Raw genomic sequence first — 14,020 nt, 5'->3', positions numbered from 1 at the left:
ATGTAATAGGTGCTTAATAAATGTTAGCTGTTATTACTAGTAGTATTAGCATTTACCTCTACACTATGCCACAATAGCAAAGAGCAAATTAGGAATAAACCCACCATCTAAGCCGACCTGTTCTTCCATCCATACAAAAATCCAGGTTTGATCTTAAGAAGCTACAGCTGAATTTCCTCAGGGGAGCCACTTCAGAAGCCACCAGTAAGTGACAATGAGTCTAGGCCTGCTCCCTATCACATCTTGTCCTTTAGTATCTGCTTAGGCTGCACGGGTATCAGAAAGAAAACACAGACCCCATATGGCGTAGGCATATACTGAATGCAGAAAACAGAGGCGTGTGGCCATGCTTGCATGTTTTGTCACAGTGAGGGAGCTCAATGGGGAAATGCACCTGAAATCAAGGCAGCAGTACCCAAAGCGGCCATCTCTACAGCAGACCGCTTGGTGAACTGGGCAAGGCAACAGGAAGGAGGGTACAGAATAAAACCAACACTGAGTATTTTCTAATACATGTTACCTCATTTAATCCTCCTATGGACCTTATGGCACACAAAAAGCTACCCACATTGTACAGGTGAAATCACAGAGAAGCAATATACTCAAGCCCAGAGACGTTAGGTGCGGTACTAAACTTTGCACAAATGGAAATAAAATCCACAGTCTTTGGCCTGTTTCAACCACATCACTACCCCACACCCTCCCCCTCTAGCTCTCATTACACACCAACCTAAACCCACATTTCAGTTTGCCGTCATTCCTCCATCCAAGGGTCACAGACGCTAGATGACTACATCAATATTCCTTTCTATGAATAGGAATAGTTAGGTTAGCCAATCTGTCTTAATCTCAGTAAGAGGAAAATGATTTGTCGTAAGATCCCGATCATGAGATTCTTTTTTATCTCAACAATTTTTGTTTGTTCTGCCCCTGGGGACCCCGCAGGCCCCTGGGAGAGTAACCAAGCATTTCTGCCTTGTTCCCCCACAGGCTGGGGAGCAGCACCTTCAAAAACATGCAGCGCCGGCACACAACACTGAGGGAGAAGGGCCGCCGCCAGGCCATCCGGGGTCCCGCCTACATGTTCAACGAGAAGGGCACCAGCCTGACGCCCGAGGAGGAGCGCTTCCTGGACTCAGCCGAGTATGGCAACATCCCCGTGGTCAGGAAAATGCTGGAGGAGTCCAAGACCCTCAACTTCAACTGCGTGGACTACATGGGGCAAAACGCGCTGCAGCTGGCCGTGGGCAACGAGCACCTGGAGGTCACGGAGCTGCTGCTCAAGAAGGAGAACCTGGCGCGGGTGGGGGACGCGCTGCTGCTCGCCATCAGCAAGGGCTACGTGCGCATCGTGGAGGCCATCCTCAACCACCCGGCCTTCGCGCAGGGCCAGCGCCTGACACTCAGCCCCCTGGAGCAGGAGCTGCGCGACGACGACTTCTACGCCTATGACGAGGACGGCACGCGCTTCTCGCACGACATCACGCCCATCATCCTAGCGGCGCACTGCCAGGAGTATGAGATCGTGCACATCCTCCTGCTCAAGGGCGCCCGCATCGAGCGGCCGCACGACTACTTCTGCAAGTGCAACGAGTGCACCGAGAAGCAGCGGAAGGACTCCTTCAGCCACTCGCGCTCCCGCATGAACGCCTACAAGGGGCTGGCGAGCGCTGCTTACCTGTCTCTGTCCAGCGAAGACCCCGTGCTCACCGCGCTGGAGCTGAGCAACGAACTGGCCAGGCTAGCCAACATTGAGACTGAATTCAAGGTAACTCTCCCACTCACCACTCTACAGACAGATTGCCCAGAGGGCTCTTCCAGGTGTGTCCAGTAGTCAAATGAGTTGTCTTCCGGTCTCACGCAGGGTGAGGGCCCTGGGGTCTCGCTGGCGCCTGGGGTAGAAGGGGACTTCCTCGACCTGGTCAGATGCAGGCCTGAAGGAAAAGCAGCCCCTTAGGTGGGATATTTGAAACCATATAAATGTAAAATAGCGGTTGACGTAAGCCCAAATCTATACAAGACAAGCAGCACACAGGCAGGAGGATACTGCGGTCGTCCTGTAAATGCCTCATTCAGCTCTGCCCCCAGGGAGCTCTGGAGTGTCTAGGACACCTTGCATGTTTCCTAGTCCAGGTCTTGGACTTCTTGATTGTGTCACCTGAAAGGTTTTGTCTTGTCCATCCTGGACTGCATTGATCTATGTTCGGTCTCACAGCCAGTGCTAGAAAGGCTTGCCTGCAGCCTTTCTCACTGTAGCAAGCTATTACTATTGTTCTGTCAAGGGGCTCAGGAAAAGGTGCATGGAAATGAAAATAAAACCATCTCTGTAATATTGGACTTGCCACCTCAGTAGACAGGCCCAGGGCAAAACTCTATCGATGCACCCCCCCCCCCACCTCCTGAGAACACCTAGACTACCAGGCTAGCCCAGGGGAGACCCATCTCCAAAGTCCACTGTTGAGTGGTAGAGGGATCCTGTGCGGTAAGGGTCAACTGACACTCTCTGTTAAAGAGAAGACTGGGACCTAAATCTTTTGACACTATTTAATAATACTTAGTGAGACTATTTCGTGGGCACTTATTGTGTGCCAAGCATTAACTGCCTTACCTATATGATGCTGTTTAGTCCCCTCAACAACCATTAATTTGGATACCATTATAATCCCCATTTTATGTGAGGGCACACAGGTAGAGAGATATCATACAGCCAGGAAGTAGCAAAACCGCTGTTCTAATCTAGGCATTCCAGAGCTAGCTCTTAGCCTTTCTGGGAAATGTTCATGCATTGGGATTCTCGGGGTTCATTTGTCTCTGAATGATGAAGAAATTCTTCGCTGCAGAAGGTATGCCTGGAAGGGTAGGAGCTACAACTAGGTTCATAATTTCTCATCCTGAGCCATCTTATCAGAGCCTATGATGCCATGGAACATACAAAAAGGTGTCACATGCATGGCTGACCATGGAGCTGGGAAAAGAGGTTAACCTGCAGGAGAAAAGTGCATTGTCCAAATAAGGTGTCGCTGTAAGAGCTGTCCCTGGAGGGACACAAATAGGTGGCCGAGGATGGGTACCAATTCACAGCAAGGGAAGCCCCATGGACCACACAGTGTTCAGGGAGATCTCAAAGGAGGCAACAGAATGGGGCTGGGCCTTGCAGAGCAGGAGGAATTAGATCAGTGGGAAGAGAGAGGTGGGAATTTGGAGGAGGCAAGTGAAGGTGATATCCAGAATGGCCCAGAACAGTCAGGGGGCTTCTGAGAAGCTGCATGTGACCAGAATAAAGACTTCCTAGAGGGGCACACAGGAGGCGTGCTGCAGAGATGAGCTGGGGGCAGATCTCAGAGGGTTCTGTGTGTCAGATGCTATCCTGTAGGACATGGGAGAGCCATTGAAACTTGTCATTAGGGGGCTAAAATGATGAAGCTAAGTTCTGGAAATTTAGTTCACTGGTAGATGAATTAGAGGACCTAGAGTGTGAGGCCCTGGGACTAAAGATAGGGACAATTTAGTTGTGTATGCGTGAGACTACAGAGGCCTCTCTGAAGGAATAGATCACCCACAGCCACAGACTGAAGAGCCAGGCTCACAAAAAGCTGCAGGGTACCGCAGACTGAATAGATGAAGAATCCTATAATTAATTTTACCCCATCTGTTCCCCCTATCTTGGACTGATCTACTGAAGCAGAGCAACTTCCCAATTCCTGCATTGTCCACAGCCTCAGCTAAAAAAATTGGTGGACGGAGATGGAGAAATTACCCAAAGAAGCTTCCAAGAATGTAGGTCTTGCCTGTTCTTTCCTTGTTTCTGTACCATAAACTCCACCCACCAGTAATAAGACCAATGATATCCCAAGGAAGCTTGGTGGGATTTTGCTTATTCCCTCAGCTAGAGCGAATCTTCACAGGCCTTGTAAAAGAAATGGCCAACCCAATTAATTTAGATATTTCTGGCCAAGAAAAAAAAACAATTCAAGGAAAAAAATTTTGGATCAGGTTATGTGGCTAATTGCACAATCCTCTACTTATCTGGAATTTGGGAACATGCCAGCCTTACTAAATAAGACGATGCTAGACTAACATTTGGAATTCCATCTGAGCCATTTGTTTCCTTTACAAAGACTAAAAGTCTAGCATATTTTAGTATATATAATATCTAAAAGTGGAAGTTTGTGGAAAGCATGATATTTTGATTTAAAAAGTAAATTAGGAAAATTAGAGACAATTAAGAACACTACTAACATGATGACAAATCCATTCCACAATGCAGTGACTTACTCAGAATAAGAGTTAGCATAAATACATTTGCTGGCTATTAACATCCCTCTAGTTACCTTTGTTTGAAATAATGTCTTTCACATTGTCGACAAATGGCGCATTATAAATTAACATAAGCGTTCCTTTAGAACTTTATTACTTATTCAACTATCCTTGTATGTGCATTCCTGACATTATAAATCTTCTCAGAGAAGAGAGCAGCTTAGCAAAAGACAAGTCAATTTGTAATAAAAGAATAAAGAGCAAGTGTGGTTCTAAAATACACTCTTTAGGAGTCTGTCCTACTTTAAAGGGACAACACACAGCTGACTGTAGCCACGTGTTATGCTGATGACCCAGTATCATCAGCTGTACAAAAAGATACCGGGTTCCGACAGGAGGTGTCATATGTCATCCTCCAGATCCTCTAAGACACTCACTCTGGGAATGGCTCCTCCTGACCAGACTCATGCATGGAAACCTCAATCAGTTGCCCAGTCTATTATTTTTGAAGTCATTGTAATTTATCACCAGAATAGAGTCTAGTCATTAGCAAGAAGTACAGCCAATGTCAAGGTCTCCAGTAAATTGTGGCTAGAGTCAGATGCCTGCTAGCAAACCATTATTTTTGTTGTGGAAATTACATATCTCCTCAAAGATTTTTCTCATGCATCTCTAATCTTCTGGGGTCTAAAAAGATGCGAAAATTCAATGAGACCTTCCTAATGCCGTGTATGGTGCTCAGTAATCTCGTAAGCATTCCAGAAATACTTGATGAAGGGAATGAAGGAAATCCTCAAAGGATAATCATTTCAACTGATGAAGCATGTGATTACTTTTATCTGTGATTTAAATTCTTCCTACATGTATGAATCTAATAGAGCAATTTGATAGACACAGTAAATGGGAAAGCTCTACAGAAGGGTACAGGGTGGGTAAGCGGATCAAACCAACACACATTAAACAACATAAGACCAATCATACGCTGCATTATATGGTGCCAGGAACCACTAAACTCCTGGAGGGCACCAATGACATTCTGATTAACTGGTTTATCTATATAGTAGGAGACAAGGAAAGGGAAGACTGGCATGGGAAGACTGGTGTGCGATGTTTTATCCTGATGGAACAGGCTCTATGTAGAGGCACCTGGAATAGCATGGAAAAAATTAGGAATTTCTCTATCCCCATTGAGTTACAGTCTCTGCCACCAAGAACACAACAAGGTCTTCACATTTCTCTCGAATTAGTCTGTTTGGCTATATTCAGTGATCATCCTTCTGGTAAATCTGCTGAAGATCCTCTTTATTTCACTGGTATCTTCCCAAATTCCAGGGCATCCTGTATATGCATATGGCTTATCTATAAAGCTGATGTTTCAAAAGGATTAGAGGTGCTAATCTCTCTTCCATCCCAGAGTTATGCCAACAGCAGTGCCCAGTGGGAGCAGGAAGGGGTGGGGAAAACTGTGAAAAGAGATTTAGGGATTTGGAAGGAAAGAGAAAACAGGGTGAGGATTGGGGTATCCCTCCTGCTCTTTGACCTTTTGCTTAAATTTAAAAGTACCCCATGTTCCCAAGTCAAGGGACTGTGGAGGCCCAAACACTTTACCTTTGTTACTTAAGACTTGGTCATTCTGAATAATAACAAAGCTACAACTAAGCAGGCTTTTAATGTTGACACATCAGTATGGAGGCTGCTGATTGTGCTTCCATCAGCAATTTATTCTTATAGACCAGAGATGAGAAAAGTAGCGGGGGCAAGACAGCTAAAACTTGTAGCTTCATCTTGCTTCAAGTGTTGATGTCAATGGGTTGTTAACCACAGGTATTATGAAAAGTAGATGATGAATTATGTATCAATGTTTGTGTTGCCATTTTAAGACCCATAAAAAAAAACTCTCTGGGCCTAAAATACCACAAATTAAAAATGCAAATAATGATAAATCCGACCAATTTGCCACCTGCTATGATCTCTAGTGAGGTCCCATTGTGTAAGGTAAAGGTGTTGAGATGACAGTTTGTAATCTGCTTGCAAACTTATCAAAATGGAAGAGAAAAGAGGAGGGGAGAGGAGGAGGAGTGTCTTTTTATTGTGGTAGGGAGAGCTCAAAGCACATATGAATTCAGGCCATATGGAGCCAGGGAGCCAAGAAGCCAGAAAGCTTGAGTGAAGGCCCACCCAGGGCCTGAGGCAGTACTGAAAAGTTGAATACGTGGGTTGCCCCAGCATCCAGTGGAATCTGCATTTTGCACCTGTTTATCATGCTTTGAATATTTTTAGGAGTTTTAAATTTTATAGGCCAGCACTCTGGGAAAATAGATTTCCTTGAAGTTAGAAAGCCAGGCTGGTAGTATAAACAAATGCCTATTTAACATGAAGGAAATGGCTTGAAAATTGTTTCCTTTTCCTTCAGGAAAATATTTTTTAAGCTGTCAAGGCTGCACGTCTTAAAAGCAAGTTGTTGGTTTTTTGTTTTTTGTTTTTTTTTTTTTTTAAAGAGAATCTGGCAGAAAACTCCTTAAAGCACTCACTTATATATAAATCCCCAGTACCCTCAGGGATCAGACTGTGTCACCCAAGCCCTCTGCTTGAGCATCTGGTGATAGAGAATGTAAGAAGAAAAGAATCACAAATGTCACATGATGAACTGTCATGGGACACCCCCCCCCCCACCTGAGCATATGCAGGTATGGTGAGAATAGGGCATACATGCCAGTCCACAGGTCCACACTGGGGCCAGAATCATCAGCTTCCATGTCTGAGAGCAAGATCCAGGGGACTGGCTGATCTCAGGAGAAGGGACAGACATGACTTCTGCCCACATTAGCTCTTTTTCTGTTTTCCTACCTAAGCATTTGGAGGAACACTTTCACCAGGGCATTTGTTAATGAGTCATCATAGGAAGTGAGCTAATTAATGTATCCTTTCATGACAATTTTTCATTGGGTCACAGCGAATGCCTGAAGTTATGTGATTGTCCTCTCCTAGGGTTTATGCCAAGAGTATCAGCCTCTAAAATATAGGGATAGTGTACATTGGGTGACAAGAATTCAGGCGGGATAAGGAGGCCACTTTGCTTGATGAGGACAAGAGCAGGGAACAGGCTCTGCTGAGCATCCAGTGCAGCCATGCTTCATTTCCTCAAGCCTGTGGAATGGAGACCCAAGAACTTGGCTCTCTAATCAGACTGACCCAGCTTCTAATCCCAGTGCCATCTCCTGGTAACTGTGCAATCTTAGGCATGTATTACAAATTCCTTTTCTTACTTTGAAAACTGGGGTATTAGAGCTGTAACATGTCTGAAATGGAATGCCTGTTTTCCCCCACCCACACACTGGCTCTTACTCTAATCTCTGTAAATAAATAAATGAGTGGTGAGTGAATTAATGACAGTAACCTCCCAGGGTGCCAATGAGGATTAAATTAGATGAACAATATAAAACTCTGCAGGGAACCCAACCGACCCAGAATACATACATAATTCCTACCACCCAGAGCTCAGTGGAGATGAGCCCACTGGATTCCCCGCACAACTTTGCTCCCAATAAACGTAACTTAAGTTTCAGCACCTCATCTATTCAGAGGGTCTTCCTGATCTCTGCTAAGCTTCCTTCCCCCAACCCCTGAAGATCTTTCTGGAATGAGAAAAAGTACTACCTGTGAACTCCCTGGTTAAAAACAGGCCAAGAGAATATTTCCAGTTGGAAAAATGCAGACCACTGAAAGTGCATAAGCCTCAAGTGCTGCTAAAATATTGCTGTGGAAAGAAATGGCATGGGCAGGAAAGATAGAGCAGCAGGGGAGGGGGAGGAAGGAAATGGGTAGGCAGAGCTCCTGCCAAATACAGACAGAGATTATTTTTTGAAAAATATCTCCATAGAAAAGATTCATCACTACACACACAAAAAAAAAAAATGGGGAAAATATCATTTCCTCTGCAAGTGCAACTATCAGTATAAAGTATCAGAGATATGGACAAAATGGAGACAGTTCTAGAGAATATTAGTCGATGAGTAGCAGCACAAATTAAATCAAATAGAAATGAAGGATTTTTCTTTGAAAAAAAGTTATAATGCTATATAAATTAATCATCATAGGACATCATTAATCAAGTATGCTGCACACCCCATCAACACGCAGGCATGTATTTTACTAGTAGCAGTTTCATGGATTAAGTGTGGAAAACATGTCAGGAGGACAGGATGCAAGTATGGTCTGTAGGCCCAGAGAATATCACGACTGGGTGGACCTCGTTACAGAGCTATCTGAAAATCCAGCATTCCTGCAACAAACATTTATTAAGCCTGTAGTATGAACCAGGCTCTAGGCTGGGTGCTGGGATGATGATGAATAAGATAAACACAGTTCCTGCTCTCAGGACCTGATAATCCAGGGGAGGGGATACGCATTCTTCATACAATCATACAGATAAACGGGGCTTTACAAATCATGCTGAGTGCTAAGCAGTAAAAAGGAGGTTTTATTTTATTTTTTTAAAGGGAGGTTTTAAAACTTGACTTAGTGGGACACCTGACCATGTGTGTTTAAAGATTTCTCTAAGGAGACAATGTTTAAATGGAACCTGAGGCTATGGGAGACCTACGCGGCCAGCAGGGAATGGGAAAGATGGCGCTAGGCATAAAAACTGCACATGAAATAGTTCGGTACAGATAGGGGAAAGAGGCCCTATGTAGAGAACTGTTAAGTCACTCCACGTCATAGGGAGGAAAAGGGAGAGGTGGCAGGTGACAGAGGCACTGAAGAACACCACCTCACCCATGGCCTTACCACCTAATAAGTTGGGCTTCATTTTCGGGTAAATGAAGAGCCACCAAAAGGTTTCAGGAAATGAGTGAGTGACTCATATGTGCACTTTGGAAACACCCACTGTGCCTGCTGTAGAAAATGGACTGGAGGGGACAAGGCTTGGAGGAGTTGGACAAGTGCTGTTGGAAAGGGGGGCCTCCCAGAAAGGGGGTGAGTGGCACATGAGAGCAAAAGAACCAACACATCTCAGGGCAGCTGGATGGTTCAGTCAGTTAAACATCTGACTTCAGCTCAGGTCACGATCTCGCAGTTCACAAGTTCAAGCCCTGCATCGGGCTCTGTGCTGACAGCTCAGAGCCTGGAACCTGCTTTGGATTCTCTGTCTCCCTCTCTCTATGCCCCTCCCCCACTCGTGCTCTGTCTCTCTCAGAAATAAATAAAAATATTAAAAAAAAAAAAAAAAAAGAACGAACGAACACATCTCAATCTGCCAGGGACTCAGCACAGTTGGAGCAATGGCACAGTCAGAAAAAGTGACCATCTCCTGGCTGTGTCCAGGACAGCTTGTTTGTCCGTGAGGTGCAGGGACCCTGCTTCTTCTGTCCCTGGGGACTCTCCGTGCTTCCCAGCAGGGAGCTCTCACAGTGCAGAGACACAGAGAGAGGAGACAGAGAATTGCAGGCTCCTCATTTTCTCCTCCAAGACAGAAGCCCCATGGAGTAGCAGCAGGGCAGGAGAGCAATAAGGATTCCCATTTTCTATCCAGGTATCTGGAGGTAGAGAAGGGTGTGGCCCAGGCCAAACTGCTCATTGCTAGAGCAGAGGTATTGGAAAGTGCGTTCAGAAGTGATATCTCCAGGAGAAAAAGAATTCTTTTCGCCTGGGTCGCTCAGTTAGTTAAGCATCTGACTTCGGCTCAGGTCATGATCTCACGGTCTGTGAGTTTGAGCCCCGCATCAGGCTCTGAGCTAACAGCCTGAGCTGTTAGCTCAGAGCCTGGAGCCTCCTTCAGATTCTGTGTCTCCCTCTCTCTCTCTGTCCCTCCCCACCCATGCTCTCTGTGTCTCAAAAATAAATATTAAAAAAAAAATTTTTTAAGAAAAAAAAGAATTCTACTGGATTTTAATCTTTCCAGTGCATCTTCCAGATTCTGAAGATATCTTTTTCTGTTGGCTGCAATGACCACATAAACATTTCATTAGAGGAAAATAGCTAAATCTTATCTTACAGTTTTTTCAACTGGAACTAGTATTAGCATAAATAAAAGTATGAAGTAGATCTCTCTCCCTTCTTCCTCCAAGTTTTTGGATGCTGAGAAAACCAGAGAAGGAGGATACTAGGGGCAGGCAAGGCTTTTCTTGGCACTGAAAATCCTCCCTATGAACACCCAGTTGAGTATAGGGGGATATATGAGGCTTAGCACTGCTGTGACAAAGTACCATGAATGTGAGCACTTAAAACACAGAAGTGATGGGGCGCCTGGGTGGCTCAGTCGGTTAAGCGTCCAACTTCGGCTCAGGTCATGATCTCACGGTCCGTGAGTTCAAGCCCCTCGTCGGGCTCTGTGCTGACAGCTCAGAGCCTGGAACCTGTTTCAGATTCTCCCTCTCTCTCTCCCAGTGTCTCCCTCTCTCTCTGCCCCTCCCCTGTTCATGCTCTCTCTCTGTCTCAAAAATAAATAAACGTTAAAAAAAATAAAAATAAAAATAAAACACAGAAGTGATTCCCTCACAATGCTAGAGGCCAGAAGTCAAAAATCAAGTTGTTACCAGGGCCATGTTTACTCTGAAGGATCCAGGGTAAGATCCTTCCTTGCCTCTTTCTTGTTTCCTTGGAGATCCTTGTCTTGTTGACAAATCACTTGAATCTCTGCTCTGTTGTCACATAGTGATCTTCTGTTTGTTTCTGTCTTTTATCCTGTTCTTATGAGAACAGGCTTATACGGACCAGTCATTTGGGATTAAGGGCCCACTGTACTCCGGTAGGACTTCATCTTATCTAATTACACCTGCAACACCTTAACTCCAAATAAGCTCCCATTCTGAAGTTTCAGGGAGGATGTTAATTTGGGGGAGACGCTATTCAACCCAATATAGTGGGGTAGACTACCAAGTTGGGATAAACTGGGGGAGAGTGAGAAAGGAACCAAAACAAACCCTCATAACAGGGCAGGATAGAAAGCCAGAGGTCAGTTATTTTAGGAAGCCAAACACAGTCCTAAAACTAGGAGGTTAGTCTTGAAGAAAAGGGAGAGATTGCTAATGCTTTCTACTGGTCAAGGTACAAGCAGAGACAGAGATACTAGAATTCTGTAAAAGTGTGTATGCATTGTATTGGAGGGAAGTGGGAGGTTGCTGGCAGAAGCAATGGGGGAACCTTGGTATTGGGGCACTGCCCCTCTCAAAGACATTTTCAAGTGTTGGGTTTGGGAATGATGAACATAAAATACATTGATTACAGTTTTAGAAAATCTAGAAAAGCAGTGGGAACAAAAAGGTCAGTGTTAATTCCCACCATCTAAGAATAATTCATATTTTGCTATGTTTTCTCCTAGTGCTCCCCCGACACCCAGGCACCAAAAAAAAGAAATGTGAATAGAACTATGAGTCAGATGATAAAACATTATCATCATTTTTTGTTTCTCACATACACTTTATCCTCATTCCCATTCTCCCCCACCCCCCAAAATCACCCACTTGAATGTATTTATATTAATTATGAACATACATATGTATTTATGTGTTGTTCACTCAAGAACTATCTCTTTTGCACCTACCATGTGCAGAGTCCTAGAGATTGGGAACACTTAGAGACCATCGAAACCCTAATTTCTCTGCCCTCCTGGAGCTTACACTCCAGTGGGGGTATGGAAAAATATATTGTTGAGTGATTATTAGTTACATAAAAGGGATTACAGTACAAAATTATGACCCGTCTTCTGTTTCCCTCAACACTATGGTTTTTATGGCCTATCCGTGTCAAGCTAGCGCCCTGCCTCTGTCCGCTGACTATCTGCAGCCTTCCACTTCCTCACTGTCACAGTGATGGACACCTAAACCGCTCTGTCACCAAATGATGCTGCAAAACACACCCCCATGACTGCATGCGGTCCTATTTAAGTGTTCCTATGACACACCCAGGAAGGAATACCCAGGGTTAACGCCACTCAGCACAGCCGACTGCTCCCCAGAAGGCCTGCCCTTGGGGACTGTGGCCTGCCACGTGCTGCCAGCTCTAGGTATTATCCCGCTTTCTCACGTTTGCCGGTGTGAGAAATGCAGTTATTGTAATTTGCATTTCTCCAGTAGTTAATGACGTTGAACCTTTCTTCACATAATTGATGAGCCATGTGCATTTCTCCTCTCGGTGAACTGCCTCTCCCTCTCATTCCCTCATCCGCTTTTTAATAGGATTTCTGTTTGGAGTATTTTTAAATCTTCTTTCCAGAGTTCCTCATCTGTTCTAAATACTAGCCCAGTGTCTATTTCAGACACTGCAAATATCTCCTCCCTGTCTATCACTCGTCTATTAAATCTGTCTATGGCACCATGTTTTGAAGAGAAACCCTTATTTTTGAAATAATTTGTGTATTTACTCTGAGTAAAAAAACTCTTCCCCACGCAAGGTCACAAAGATATTCTGGACCTTCTGTTCCATCCCAGCATCCTGTCTAACTCTTCCTCTACCCACTCCTCCACAGTTTCATTACTAAGACTTTGCTTTATGACCTATTACCACATATGGAGATCCTCTTTTTTTGTTTTCTGTGCATAGATTTGTTTTGTGCGATGGTGACAAAGTCTTGCCATAAACAATTTGGAATCCTGGCTTTCTTACGGAATATGGTAACTTTGGCCTCGCCCCCCACGTAATGTCAACACTTGATAAATAACAGTTCCTGGAAAATTTTGGTGTCCTGTGTTGGGAGTAAAACTTCTCCTTAGGTTGTACTGCGTGGAGCCTGTAAATTAACTAAGAAAAGGCAGATTAAAAGAAAAGACAGAGTTTATTCATAGATATATAGAAGAGCAGAAAAGAAATGGCTCCTTGAACAGTTAAGATGGGGGTTTATATACCACCTTAGCAGAAAAAAAAAGTGAGGGGAAAGAGTTTCTAAGGAAAAAGAGGACGTTTAGGATACACATGAGCTTTTGAGGGAAAAAAATGGAAAGCATGAGTGTTTGTGATGTTCTCAACTGGGTGCAAGCAGACAGTCTCCTTTTTAGCTGTTACACTCCCCCCACCCTGACCCACAGGATTTGTGGCAGTTACATTTTGGGAACGTGCTGCTACGAAGTTTTTTTTTTTGTTGTTTTTTGTTTTAAAGTAAAAGAAGTCTAGCTGCTGGTCTGTTCAGATTTTTTTCACTTAAAATAATCTTCATGACATTCTGATCAATAAAAGTCAATCTCTGACAATTAATTCACTGAGTCCCCACCACGGAACAACTTCTGTGGTCCAGTATAAGGGAAGGGTGGGCCTCAGGGACTGAGGAAAGGCCACATGATGAAGGATATCCAGTCCTGGCCAAGGAGACAGACAGACCTGTGTAGAGGAGGAAAATAATTTTCCCTCCACCCTTCTGAGTTCACAGTTGAGACCCTTGTAGGAAAAGAAAGATTAACAAGAAGAAAATGGAAGTTCAGCAGCAAGTATATCTGATGTATACAAGGGAAACACCCAGGGAAAAATGAGTAACTCTCTGAGGTGGCTTAGAATTCAGAATTAAATACAGTCTTGATCGGGAAAGGGGAGGGGGATGTGCACCTCTCAGAAGAGGGTAAATGATTTTTAGGTAAGATGAATGGGCCCTCAGAAGAGATGGGAGGTGTGAGAATTTGTGACTGAGTCTGTCTGGGTGTCAGGGGCCTCTTTTCCTATAATGACTCCACTTTCCCTGGTTGACGAGGCTCCCATGGAGGGGATTCTTAACAATTGAGTTCCTTTTGGAGGATCTATTTCAGGCAGATAAGGGGGCACTTGCAGAGACCCTCCG

General features: G+C 44.5%; 1 protein-coding gene across 1 annotated transcript in view; it reads left to right on the top strand.

Annotated features, from left to right (window-relative positions):
- Window positions 1-1,003: 1,003 nt before the first annotated feature.
- The window catches only part of TRPC7 (transient receptor potential cation channel subfamily C member 7), a 115,228-nt gene continuing 102,211 nt past the window's right edge, over window positions 1,004-14,020 (top strand). Inside the window, exon 1 of the mRNA XM_049648871.1 lies at window positions 1,004-1,768. Coding sequence (XP_049504828.1) covers window positions 1,016-1,768 — 753 coding nt within the window. The 5' untranslated portion in view covers window positions 1,004-1,015. The remainder of the gene's footprint in view (window positions 1,769-14,020) is intronic.

The sequence above is a fragment of the Panthera uncia genome (assembly GCF_023721935.1).
Source record: "Panthera uncia isolate 11264 chromosome A1 unlocalized genomic scaffold, Puncia_PCG_1.0 HiC_scaffold_17, whole genome shotgun sequence".
Lineage (NCBI taxonomy): Eukaryota > Metazoa > Chordata > Mammalia > Carnivora > Felidae > Panthera > Panthera uncia.
Note: the sequence above shows the minus strand (reverse complement) of the source record. Positions and strands in the feature narration are given on the sequence as shown.